Below are 13,080 nucleotides of genomic sequence, written 5' to 3'. Positions count from 1 at the left end.
GGCTGGACTTAAACTACAATAATCATTACCTAGTAATTAATCCAAATAATTACTTAGAGTCGTTGCCAGATTCTTTTCGAGGGCGACGTTTTAACAGGTATATATGTATGTAGGTAGGCGCCTTTCAACTCTGTTAGAAGTGTTTTTGAAAGCGCAGTTACCGGTTTAATCACATAAAATGATTTTACTGCAGTAGCACTGGTTAAAGTAATTAGTAATGAAAACGCGCGTAAGTTAATGAATAACAAATAGGATTACAAAAAATAGGTACGTAAAATATTTCGTTGGATTAAGATTACGATTTACGAAATACATACACTGCTTATACTCATGGATTCCGGTAAATTGTACGTATTAGATGGAGATTAAGAAACTAAAATTAATTTTACATGTCAAGTTTAATCCGGCCTTATCATTCCTATGTAAAATATTCATTGCTTTGCTGTAAATCGTAAAATGTCCGATAAAATTAATACAGCTTCTAGTTTTATCAGTATCACATACGAGTAGGTAATATGTAAGTAGTCATACCTATACTGTATTTATTTACATTGGTCAACGAGACTAAATTCACGATGTATTCTTAATAAGACTAGACGACTGGTTTTGCTTAATCGTGGTATCCTTCTTGCGAAGATGAATGGTATTTTAGGTTCAAATCCCCGTAAGGTCCTTTTTTTGTGAAAAGGCAATGTGAATTCTCATACTTACCTAATAGACGGTTTTTATGCATTGGTTTTTATTACACAAGCCCTTTTCGATCATACTGTAAAACTGCTTTACAGTATGATCGCTCTACCCGATGTGAGCGTATTTTCCTTGCCCTGTATTCTTATACTATTACCTCTGGGCTTGAAAACTGAACTCAATCCGTATTCACTATTTCAAGATGAACCAGAGACCTTAAGGATAGAGCTAAATATATATTTATTTGTCGGGATATCTTAGGTCACGTTGTGCTAATCAGCAACCCTATCCTACTGCAATAAAGTTGGTTAAGTAGAGATTACCGTCAGTTGTTCATAATTGGTCTCTAGATGCCCACGCGCATATCTGGGCCTTGAGACTTCCACGCCTACGCCACTATATGATAGACAGCTCTGGGATATATCATCGTATGAGGACCAAGTGCGGTGGACTTAATGACGGTCATAAGAATGATTCATGAAAGTCAATTGTATTTAAAGCCTGGTTTACTTGACCGAATGTTTATCAAATTTATTAATTTCAGCAATGAGGAAGACTTCTGAAGTAATACTTCTCTGAGTTTCAGTCTCTATTGAGTTCGATTAATAAATAAATAAAAAATCACACATACACGAGAAGAGAGTTTTGTGTGTTATAACTTATAACTTGTTTGCATGCGGGGCTAGTTGTCTCTGCAACTTACTATACTTACATAGTTTATATACTTTAATAACAGTAGATATTTAAAATCTGAATACGCCAAATGTTAAAATTTGAGGCAATTCACCTAAAAAGGAATCAAGTTTTTACATTACCCCATCAAATTTTTCTAAATATTTTAATGAATCCTGATGTAATCTCCATCAGCCGAGAACGGGTTGGTAGCGGGGTTAAAAAAGATAACTTTTTGTAACAATCACGCTTCGAAATCCAAAAAACTTCCTAAAGAAAGGTTCCGTGTGAAACGGCCGCTAACGACAGCGAGGGGCGGGCCTTGGAAACCTTATTTCCACTACCTGAGAAAGACAGGTACACATACAAACAGCCATTAGTTTGCTGAGTATACATTGTGTTAAAATCATATCTACCTGAACTCATCTAGCATATCAACTATAAAATAACGCAATTTAAAAATTATAGGCCTATATGCGTGTCGCGGCGAAATAAGGTCATGTCATGGAGTTCCTAAATTCATTAAGCATACAAGAGCGAGGAGTACTCATAAACAAACGTAACAAATTGGCCTTGAGAACTAAAGCGGTTCCGCACAAAACCGTGTTTCTATGTTAAATTTAGGAAACCACTCAAAGAACAATGGTGGACTTTTGTTGATATTTGTTCATTTTATTGCCCATTGTTGCTGCTTCTTTTTTACGTGTCTGAGAATTTGAGATACAAATCTGTTGGTTCCTTGTGGTCACCTGGAAGATAAATATAAAGCGGTAGTTAAGTTTGATTAGGTTTAGAATTTGTAAAGATTTAGAGATAAGTAACGCCTCTGAAGGCTAATCGGATTCATCTACCAAATCTGTTTACCTACTGTCTGGATTTCATCAGGTATAGGTACGAGCACTTCCAGAACAGTAGGTAAAGGGATTTAACATTAACATTTTTTATAATATTACCCATTTACCTACTGCATACGCTATCGGACAGATATAGGTATAAGTACCTACCAGATATACGATCTAAGTTCAAAAGAGCCGAATTCATAATGAAATCATTAGAATTTAATCGATCTAGGACGCATACAATTATTCTAAATACACACATTTTTCCTTTTATTTTTGTTGTTTATCATACGAATCAAATCCTCGCTTTCAAGAAAAGATGATGATAAATCGGTAAACATATGTGTAAGTATAATACTTAATTACTTATACCTATTATAATATTTATAATTCCATGTCGTGATCGCCTTCGTAGACATATTACCGATTTTTGTCGGCTCGTCCAAAAGTTGCGGTTTGCTTACGACTAAAACAATGGAAACATGAGCTTCGTGTCTCTTCTCTGCGATGTGAATAATAAATCGTGGTAGGCATAACATAATCCAAGTTAGTTTTCCTTAACACCGCTCCGTGAATTACTCATACTAGTCATACTGCTTGAATCAGTAGGTATGTAAGTACTCGTATAAGTAGCACTAATGACATTAATGACTGTTTTGCTCGGTCTAACATCACACTATTAAATTTTAAATTGTGCTATTTATAAATACCTATATATTTGTAAACTATTAAGTAACTTAAAATAATTAAGACAGTCAGGTAATAAGTACATAGCTATAATGCAAGATCAAGGTTTTTAAGTTAAAAAAATCTTTGATTTGTTCAAAATGTTATCGGTATCTACCTACTAGATACATTTAGGTAAGAAGATACAGTTACATTAAGGTAGGTATAAGTAATTTATGCATGCGATACACAACATGACATTATTACTTGCATGTTTTTGCTACCAAACATGTATGTATGTACTTAGTTCTATTTTTAAATACGCATTTACGCATTATATCTGGTACCATGTTTTAGCAAATAAAAAGCTGATTACTGGTTACAAGTGAACAGGATCGAATCATAATAATTCTTTGTACTTATATATCATATCAAATACTATCCCATGTTAATACATGATGTGATTGTAGCAGTCCAGTAATCGGACCGTTAAGCACACGATGCCTAAAGGGAGCATAAGTTGACTTATGTTTGATAGCACTTCCTAATCTAGTGCCTCGGAATGCCAACAAGTCTGCCAGTCTAATGTTACACACAAAACGATGCGGTGAAGGATCTGGTGGCAGTGATAAGGAATGCTAGTGCGGTGTCTTTGTCGCATTACTGGACTTGACACGGCACTGCACGTGTGCATGACTCAGTTTCGAGGACCATGTATGGTACGCCCACTGTTTATCACTTGTAACAATGATACAATTGCGTTAGCAAAAATATGTGTATTTAAAACGTCTGTTCATGATTTTTTGGTTAAGTTTGATTCTGAGTGATAAGGAACTAGGTGTAAATAATTTTGGCTGAAAAAGTGTATTCCTGCACCTCAGAGGTACGAATAATCTTGTACTGTGCCAAAATTGTTGATAAATACAAACTTAAGCACCTACCTACTTATTTAATCTAAGCTATATTCGTCAGAAAAACCAATAAGCCCCTATATCTCTTTTCATCGTCCGACTGTTATAATGTTCTCACGAAATTTTTATTTCGCCTAAATTCTAAAGACAGTAATAATTTACACGCAGAACTAACTCACAGTAAACTTTTAGAAGTAAAACGCATAGAAGATTAGATACATCTAAACAAGGCTGGACATTTATCGTATAGTAATTAGAGCAACATCTGCTACTGTACGACGATCGGTTTTTGTGCGGCGGCGGCATGTCCTATGGGTCAAGCGAACGAGACGTAAACGGCTTAGAGACCGTTGTACTTCCAATCCAAACGAGGCCGACCACCCGACCAGTGCCCTGTTTATCAAAAGCTTGTAATGTGTAATACAAGTGGAAGTCCCTTTCTAACAAAAGCTGTCAAAAAATTAAAAAAGTAGTAGCTTAAATGAAATAAGTAGTGTGGTGGAAATCTTAGATATTGATGAAACTCAACTGAATAATACTACTAGTACTACATAGACAAACACAACAAACTATTATTAGATTCACCTCACCTATGCGCCAAAAACGTCAAATATTTGATAAGTAGTGTCCGACCGAAACATGTTTTTTTGCCGAAACCGAAACCGAATGTTCGGCTTTGGCTCTAGTTTCGGCCGAAACCGAAACCGAAACTTTTGTAGACTTGTTAAAGTCGTTGAAAAAATGACATAAAACCCCTTTTATACACATATTATAGGGCTGTCAACACCCAATATCCTTGAAATTGATGTTACTTAAGCAGTTTTTTAAGAAAGTTACTAGAGTTAGACCAAGATAATTCTGCAACGATTTTGATAACACACACAGTGCAAGTGTTATTTTAAACGTCAAAACTTCTATGAAATTATGATGTATAAATAACATTTGCACTAGTTGCACTGCGTATGCTATCAAAATCATTGCAGAATTTTCTTGTTCTAACTCTATTCATTCACCAGTCAAGTTAACATGTAGATACAGGGTCAACCAAAAAACCAACCAAAAACGCGAGCGCGAAATTTTTTGTTGACAATATCGCAAGGCCGGGGGGTACCAATCTTCACCTGGGCCTAAAAGTCCGAAGTGCCCCATTCAGGCGAACTTTCATGCGAAGTCAAAGCCGTGCTTCAGGCTTCAGGATAAGTAGTTGAGCACAGACTCCAACTAATGTCCATTGTATTAAAAAGCGAGACCGCAGGCCGAGCATGGCGCGGCGAGGCCAAAGGCTAAGCTGAAGTAGAGGACATGGGGAACACAAACCAATAGTTCGGAGTAAATTGAGGTAAAACCACTGATTCACTCCGAAACAATTAGACAGTGTGTGCGTTGTAGGTATTGACAGCCTCTTAAGGATGCGTCGACCGTCCAGTGGCGCCCTCATTAGTGGAATTGTGTTTTATACTAAACCAATTAATTTCTGTACCTATACATGAATCAGTATAATATGTAATAATATTGTTGTCCTACTTATTCCCCAACTTTTGGTCTTATTCCGAAGTACCATTTCGTTAGTTTCGGCCCGGCCGAAAGGTTCGGCCGTTTTTTGGCCGAAACCGAAACTACAGCCCAAACATGATTTTTTGGCCGAAACTGGCCGAAACCGAAACCGAACCTTCGGTCGGACACTATTGATAAGATGAAAAATTATAGACTTATGAGTTGATTGACCTAAAATTGGCTCTAATTTGGCTTTGGTCAAATTATCTACCTATGGCCGCGGCTAGAACTTACGGTAAATATGTAACTTTTCTATTTATGTAAAAATATATGTACTTATGTTGTACATTTTGTGCAGTATTCAGCTCCAGAGTTACTAACACCCTCTGCCCATTTCTGTGTAAATATACTAATTAATATGTAGAGATCAGATCGCAGAGCTGACTACATTTTTCGTAATGGCAAACTAACACAATTAGCTTCCAAGTACCTACTTGATAAGTTAACTTACCTAGGGAATAATCGATGGCCTCCACCTCTTTAATTATCGTACAGTGACCTTAGCGCGGTGTAAACGATCCGGTTCAAACTATGTTTAAACTCATCGCGTAGGTCTGATGTATTAGGCTGCATAATACTTAATAAAGATCTTAAAAAGACACTTGAGTGTCCTCTTTACACAAATCTGGAATCGCTTCAGTCTCGCCTTAAGTTATTTAAAATCGCTTAAATAAAAATATACCGACAACGGCAACATGTGGAAGCCATTATCAACGTACACCGGCCGACTCGGAAAGCAAAATAATTACCGACAAGTTACATTTTATGACGATAGCCGTAGAGGCTATTTTACTGAATGCTATTAAATTATGTAGTGTTTTTTTATCAGCCCAGGCTACGGTTAAGAAAAAATCGAGAGTTTCGTTCGGCCAAAGACCTGCCATCCATCCACTTGATGACCTGACAGGAAACTCGACATATGGTGCTCGGGAAGGCCGGAGATTTTTTTTCTGATCACTTGTTGAGATTTATTGTCACTTTGAATGCTTGGGATTTAATATGGATCATTTGGTTTCTTTCAGATCCAGATGTTAATAAAATTCGAACTTGAACATTTTAACTTCAAATTGAAATTAAGGGGATAAGTTACAGAAGTTTACTTTATTGTTTCTGGGACTATTGTTATGTGTGACCATTAAAATATTATAGTTTTATCGAATACCTATAAAAAGTTAAGGAATCCGACCGAATCACACAAGGGTCCTATTGTTACGTGTTAAATTTTATAGTTTTTCTTGAAGAGTTGCCACACAGTGCTCGTAAAAGTTGAAGCTAGACACGAGATCAAATTATATTCCTCTTCAGTGATGGATTATCCGAAATGAAACGTGTTGGGAGTTTTTGATGGCTGTCATAATTCTGAGAACCGGTCCCGCGGGCCGCGTGCCGCACAATAGCCGGGGAACTCGGGGAAGGCGCCGCGCATACCTGCAGGGCTTGCCCCGAGGCCCACCATTGTTTTGTCTGCCTTCTTATTTTGGTTTTTTACCATACTGAAAACATGACAAAACTTTCGTGGTACGTGACTTTAAATGTAAATCCTGAAAACATTTTGTTTTTAAGAAAAATCTTATGTACCTATAGGGTCATTGCGCTAGTTTTCGTCCATTTGACGGATTAGCAAATAATATATGTACCTATTATATTTCATTTCAAATTCGTTACATGCAAAATATCCTTTTTATGTAGGTAGATATTGTTTAGTCATTAAGGATTGTAATAAAAATTTGTGCAGCAATGTAGGTTTTATATTCAAATTTCGTCAAGTGGATGAAAACTAGCACAATGACCCTATTTTGTTTCTCAAGTAAATTCCTCTTCCTTACATTCCGGCGCGTAATCCAGCTTTGATCCGGTAAACTGCATCTTGCATCTGAAACTCTAACATTCCTAAGCTAAGTTGCTAAGAAGCGTGTCGATTTTATCACATTGTTTCGCCAGTGGACCGGCAGTGGGCTCGTTAGGTCGCAGCTCGACCTCAGCCCTGTAATTTCAAAAACGTCGCAATTCCATACAGGAGTTTCCATCGCTTGTGTTCTTTTTGAAATAAAGAAGGCACTTGTGCAACGGTGCAACCGATCATGCAGAAAGGGGCAAATGCTACGTTTGCCAAAACCAAAGTACCTATTCTAACTACATATTTGCGCAAGGATGACGTTGGGTTGCTAAATCGATGTGTGTATAAAATTCATGCATTATGTATGAAAATAATTACTCCTATTCGAAATTGGTCGGCCGCTGCCATTATTTTTTTCCGTTTAAAACCGTGTTAGTGGAAACTGGTGCCTAATACTAGTAAACAGGTGGACTTAACGCAATTTAGCGTTCACGATCATTCTAAAATTACGACAGGTATAAGTATAAGTAGGTATAATATTGTAAGTAGGTAGATGTGGTATTCGTAATATTCGTATTATGAAACTAGATGTTGCGTGACTCTCTTCAACATTTGTCTGTTAGGACTTGAGCATTTAGATTCAAACTACATACAAGCTTACCGTAGCTTTCTGGCGAGCTTTATTTGCTATAAGACTGGTAAGCATGATCTTGCAGCTTGCAGTTATAAAACCTCCATTTTAACCTCTATGCTAGCTAGTAGGCCATGCCCATGCTCTAAGATAAGCATTCTAATTAAAAAGGAATCTTAAACTGCGTTATTTATTTATTACAGGTTAGTACCTAGGACAGGTACAGTTACCTGCAATAATATGTTACACAACGAAGGCCGCAAAAATATCTGACACGATCGTATTTGTAGAGCCACAAGAGCGTGTCACATATTTTCACTGCCTTTAAAAAAATAAAAATAAAATAAAATTCATTTATTTCGGACCATAGAATCCAACAAACACAACAAACTCTTTGAAGAGTAACATATTATTGCAGGTGACTGCACATTCCTTCCGAAAATTACAAAATATTGAACTCGTAAGTAAGAACCTAGCTAGCTTCGCACACAAACTTAACATGCAAACGTTAGTACCTATACTGCAAAGGTACACCTATCGCAAGGTCGGGTCTTCCTACGATCGCATATTTCTTTGCAACGCCGCTGGCGGTGAAGGCAGGTGCGCTGCAAGTGAATGTCTATTGCTAATGATGGAAGACAAAGGTCTCACAATCGAACGTAACGCTCACAAGTGCTCTGTTATTGTTTGATGAACATGTTAAACATAACATGATGTAAGAAACCCAGTGACCTAGGTAATAAGGCAGCAGTGATTAAGATCTAGCTTATTTACACGACTGCCGAAACAAAAAGAGTGTATTGTTTTTCAGCGTTCATGTTTTAACGTTTTTAACGGTATCATTTCTAAAACATATCAATAAATATACCAGGGTGTTTGGTACATCGTTTGCCAAATTAAAATGGCAGATAGGTTGAGTCACTTGAGTCATTTGCTATCTTCTCGGGCCTAAAAATTTTTAATTTGACGCAAAAAAAAATTTCACTTCTATGCCAGTTTTTTGTTAATTCCAAATTTTTATATGCGTAGTAGTAAAAAAAAACCATGGCCAATTTTGTTTTTCTAGGCATGAGAAGATAGCATATGACTCAACCTATCTGCCGTTTTAATTTGGCAAACGATGTACCAAACACCCTGTATAGAATTACTGCCCGTAATCCGAATTTGCCACTAATCCGGCTCTGTTGTGTCTGTATTAGTGCCGGATTAGCGAGATTGTACTGGAATTTGACAGAGAACTAAGCGTAAAATGATAATAAGAAGCCGTTTCCTTAGGGCCCTCTTAGGGATAAGCAAACAAAATTCGACGTGATGGTTTTGATTTACCTACTTAACACTCACGTAATGAACATAATAAGTAGGTAATTCAAGATTTCCATTTGAAGTGTTTATTAAATCGGCTACACGCATGAATAGTTCCGATGGAACTTGCACAAGTTTGTTTATGGCAAGGATTAATATTCCTTATATAAATTTGTCGGGAAATATTAGAAGAGGAAATAGTTTCACTATCTTTGGCAACATAAGCAGGACGTGGTATTTTTTTTTGCGTACATTTCCTGCAATTAACGGTAAATGTGAGTATAATAAAGCTGAAATCCGGTCAAAAGGTTTGGTCCTTCGAGCCGGATTTATTACGACAGTTTCTCAATAGTGAAGTTGAGTGGGTTTGAAATCACAATCAGTATAGATGCCATATTCGCGCATTACGTAAAATTCGTACTAAGTATATCCTAACTTAGAATATAATAACTTAATAACGACCCGAAAGTGTGTCCTCTACAACCATTATTGTGAAATTAGTCTAATAGGTAGGTGTCTCTGTGAATGTCTTCTTACTCGTCTATCATCTATGGACCGGAGTGTTAGTCAGCAATCTAGTTTGACCGCATCGCCTTCTCGTTTCTGAGTAGTCATAATTCCGAATAGATACTTGCATTGTCGCGAAAGTGGTTCTTGTGGCACGGCCGAGCATTCCATAGCCAAACGATCATTACGCAAAGCAAAAACAATGGTCTAAAAGTCTAGATGAGAGCAAAACCTAACTGGAATGCAGGTATGCACGTCATTAGAGACAGAGAATATAATGCGCTATTTATGTAAAATAAAGTATGTAGGTGTTATCCATACTTACATCCAAGTTACATTACAATATTTACAAACTACATATACTTACCTACCTATTTGATATATGTATGTAAATATACCATTCCTTCTTCATGTGTCGCACGATTACATATTTGGAAATGCGTTACGTTCAAACTTTCATTCTACCCGCATTGTTTACTGTGTCGTTTCGCGTCACGGCCAATTCGGAACGTACGCGGGCCAATACAAAAGGAGGGAAAACGCGCGAAAACACGTCTGCGGTACAAAAAGTGAACCAGATCGACGAGTTGTGAGACTTGTATGTCGTAAGCAGTAATAGCGCTACTGACCTGTCCCGTAGCTTTCTTGAAGCGATGGGTGGCTTCCCGCACCAGGTCCCGGACCAGCAGGTCGCCGGCGCCGCAGGGCACCAGCACCCGCACAGCCCCAAAGCACACCGTCACCTTCATATCCTCACGACGCACTATGAATCACCAAAACACCACGCCTCACTCACTCAGTGCTCACCACTGTATCTACGCGCCAACATTATTAGTTTGTGGACAAACTAATACGAGCAAAACACTACCTGACGCACATGGTAAAGGTAACCCTGCACCGAAGCCGCTCTTCGACCACCGACACAAAAAGTACAAAAACACTGGCTTGTCTGTTCGTTTTCATAGCGCAGCGCAGAGCTAGAACTCAGACAGTACACTTAATTATGCTGATATTGTTTGATTATTTAAAATTCACTGATCGAACACACAAATCACATTCAACATTGGGCACATTTCGATAAGATTACGCGAAATACGGGCGTAGAGTGCTCTGTCAACGGCAGCAACGGTTGTAGCAAGGGATATGAATAAGAATTCGTTTGTAAGTTGTGACGGGCGCGGGAGGGGTGCGCGGCGGCGGGGAGGGCGCGACCGGTTCCCGCAGCCAATGGGCGGCGGCGTCAGACTGGCAGCTGTGCGCGTGTGGTGGTGACCACCGCGTGCCGCGTCATCCACTCATATTATTTTACTCACATACCGATTATTTCTCATTATTTTGAATGAAACTGCACCTGATTACGGCAGCACTGACTCATGACTCGCAGGAAACCGTGTCAGGCCTCTGCCAGTGCGTGGTCCCGACCGGTGTTTCTCGGCGGACTTAACAGTCACATCGTACAACTGTCGTACCTATAAGTGTGAGGGTTGGAATGTCATGTCAACGCAACTCCCACACAAGCGCGAGCTTTCGAGCTAAAGTTTGATTGCTGGTGGAAAAGAGCCTAAACTCGATGTAAAAACTAGAGATACATACTCATCCACAATTTCTAAACAGATTATTGTCTATGTTTATGTTTAGTCCTTGACAAGGTATAAAATGTTAATCAATATCACCATGCCAACCGCCCTGCAGGTATCTCAAACAGCTGAACTGTAGTAAACCTTATTTAAGTATTACATCTTTTACCTTTAACCCACCTTTCAATTTCGAATAACTAAACTAGGTACAGAACTACAGACCTATGTACCACAAAACAGACTTTCTCAAAAGTGATTTCCTCCAGACAACCTTTGGGTGGTGGAAACAGTGCTAAAGAAAAAAAAACATTTATGAGAACTGCCCTATTATTTTTCAGGCAAATTATTTTGTAAAAGGGTGAGGTATTTAATATACTGATGCTTATTAATTATTGTCCCCATTGTTTCCCCCGATGCAGTACTTATATAATTATGTTGTAACTAATATTGTCATACCTACACATATATTTAGGCGCATCACCATCATATAAATTTGCTTTATTAAGGCTTGTTCACGAAATAAAGTAGCCATAGGAAAATGTAAATAAATCTTTTACTTCTTACGCTACTGAAAACAAAAACAAATAATTATATGTGTAAACATTTAGAAAATAAAATACAATGCATTTATTGTAGAAACCTTACGAGTTGACGAATTGTTTTACTTTCTTTCAAACGCCTGCCATTAGTGTTCTTGTTGAGGTGTTAGTGAACTGACGAGCGGCCGCGTTCCATATTTTTTTGATGTCAGCTTCACTGTCGGCTACTGCACCTTTCTTGAGAAGGTATCGCTTGATGTTTGCCCAATACCTTTCAATCAAGCGAAGTTCTGGGCAATTTAGCGGGTTCATGTTTTTGCAATATAAATAACATTCTCATTTACAAGCAAATTTAAAGTGGCTTGAGCGTAATGAGCTGAAGCTAAATCAGGCCAAAATGTTGGAGGACGTGCATGTTTCTTATATAAGGGCAAAATTCGCTTCTTAATGCATTCCTGTCGGTAGACATCTCCGTTGATTGTGCCGGTAGTGAAAAAGCTCGAACTCTTAAGCCCGCATGAGCAAATAGGTTGCCATACTAACATTTTAGGGGCGAATGTTTGAAAAGCCACGTACTTATGCTCTTCCAAAACATCCTCGCCAGCAACACATGTATAAAACTGAGGCCCCGGTAAGGTTCTTATATCTTTTTTTACATAGGTTTTGTCATCCATTAAAATACATCGGTCGCGATTTTGAGTTAAATATTTGTTCAAAGTTTTAGCTCGAGATTTCGCCTTTTCGAGCTGGGCAGGGGTCCTTTTTGGGATTTTTTGTTTCTTTCTGGTCTGTAAATTATTCATTTTTTTAGCATTTTACACGTTTCCAACCGAAGTCTTCAGGTTTTTGGCTACATCTCGGTTCGAGGCCGATGGATTATGGCAGAACAAGTCAACTATTGCCGCGTCTAATTTTGGCTTCACGCAGCTTTTTTTGCGGCCGCGAGCTGGCAGATCACCTAGCATATTAAACTGCCTAAACTTATATATAACTTTTTGCAGACCGTCTTTAGATATTTTACATCGTTTTGCGAGTTGTCGCAGCGAAATACCCTTTTCTATACAATAGGCGACAATAATTAGTTTACGAATATTTTCATTTTATTCTAGGCATTTTGATTTTATTTACTTAATGAAAACTAATATATATTTTTCTTAAACTTGATCATATTTATTTTGGAATGTCAGGTAGTAGCATTGCATAAAGCTTCTATATATCTAAGAAGACTCAACTTTAGGTGGCTACTTTTTTTCGTGAACAAGCCTTATTAGCTTCATTGATTTAATAAAAGTTAGCAGAGTAGGTATATTATATGTGCTAAGTGTAGGTTTGTACCTTGCCTATCAAATAGGTAACAA

The 13,080-nt window shown here is 37.9% G+C and overlaps 1 protein-coding gene across 1 annotated transcript in view; it reads right to left on the bottom strand.

Annotated features, from left to right (window-relative positions):
* LOC134665256 (partitioning defective 3 homolog) overlaps nt 1–10,760 on the bottom strand; it is a 92,817-nt gene extending 82,057 nt beyond the window's left edge. Inside the window, exon 1 of the mRNA XM_063522142.1 lies at nt 10,236–10,760. Coding sequence (XP_063378212.1) covers nt 10,236–10,355 — 120 coding nt within the window. The 5' untranslated portion in view covers nt 10,356–10,760. The remainder of the gene's footprint in view (nt 1–10,235) is intronic.
* Nucleotides 10,761–13,080: the final 2,320 nt, after the last annotated feature.

The sequence above is a fragment of the Cydia fagiglandana genome, chromosome 6 (genome assembly GCF_963556715.1).
Source record: "Cydia fagiglandana chromosome 6, ilCydFagi1.1, whole genome shotgun sequence".
In the NCBI taxonomy this organism is placed as follows: domain Eukaryota; kingdom Metazoa; phylum Arthropoda; class Insecta; order Lepidoptera; family Tortricidae; genus Cydia; species Cydia fagiglandana.
The sequence above is the reverse complement of the archived record's forward strand: the minus strand, read 5'-3'. Positions and strand labels throughout refer to the sequence as shown.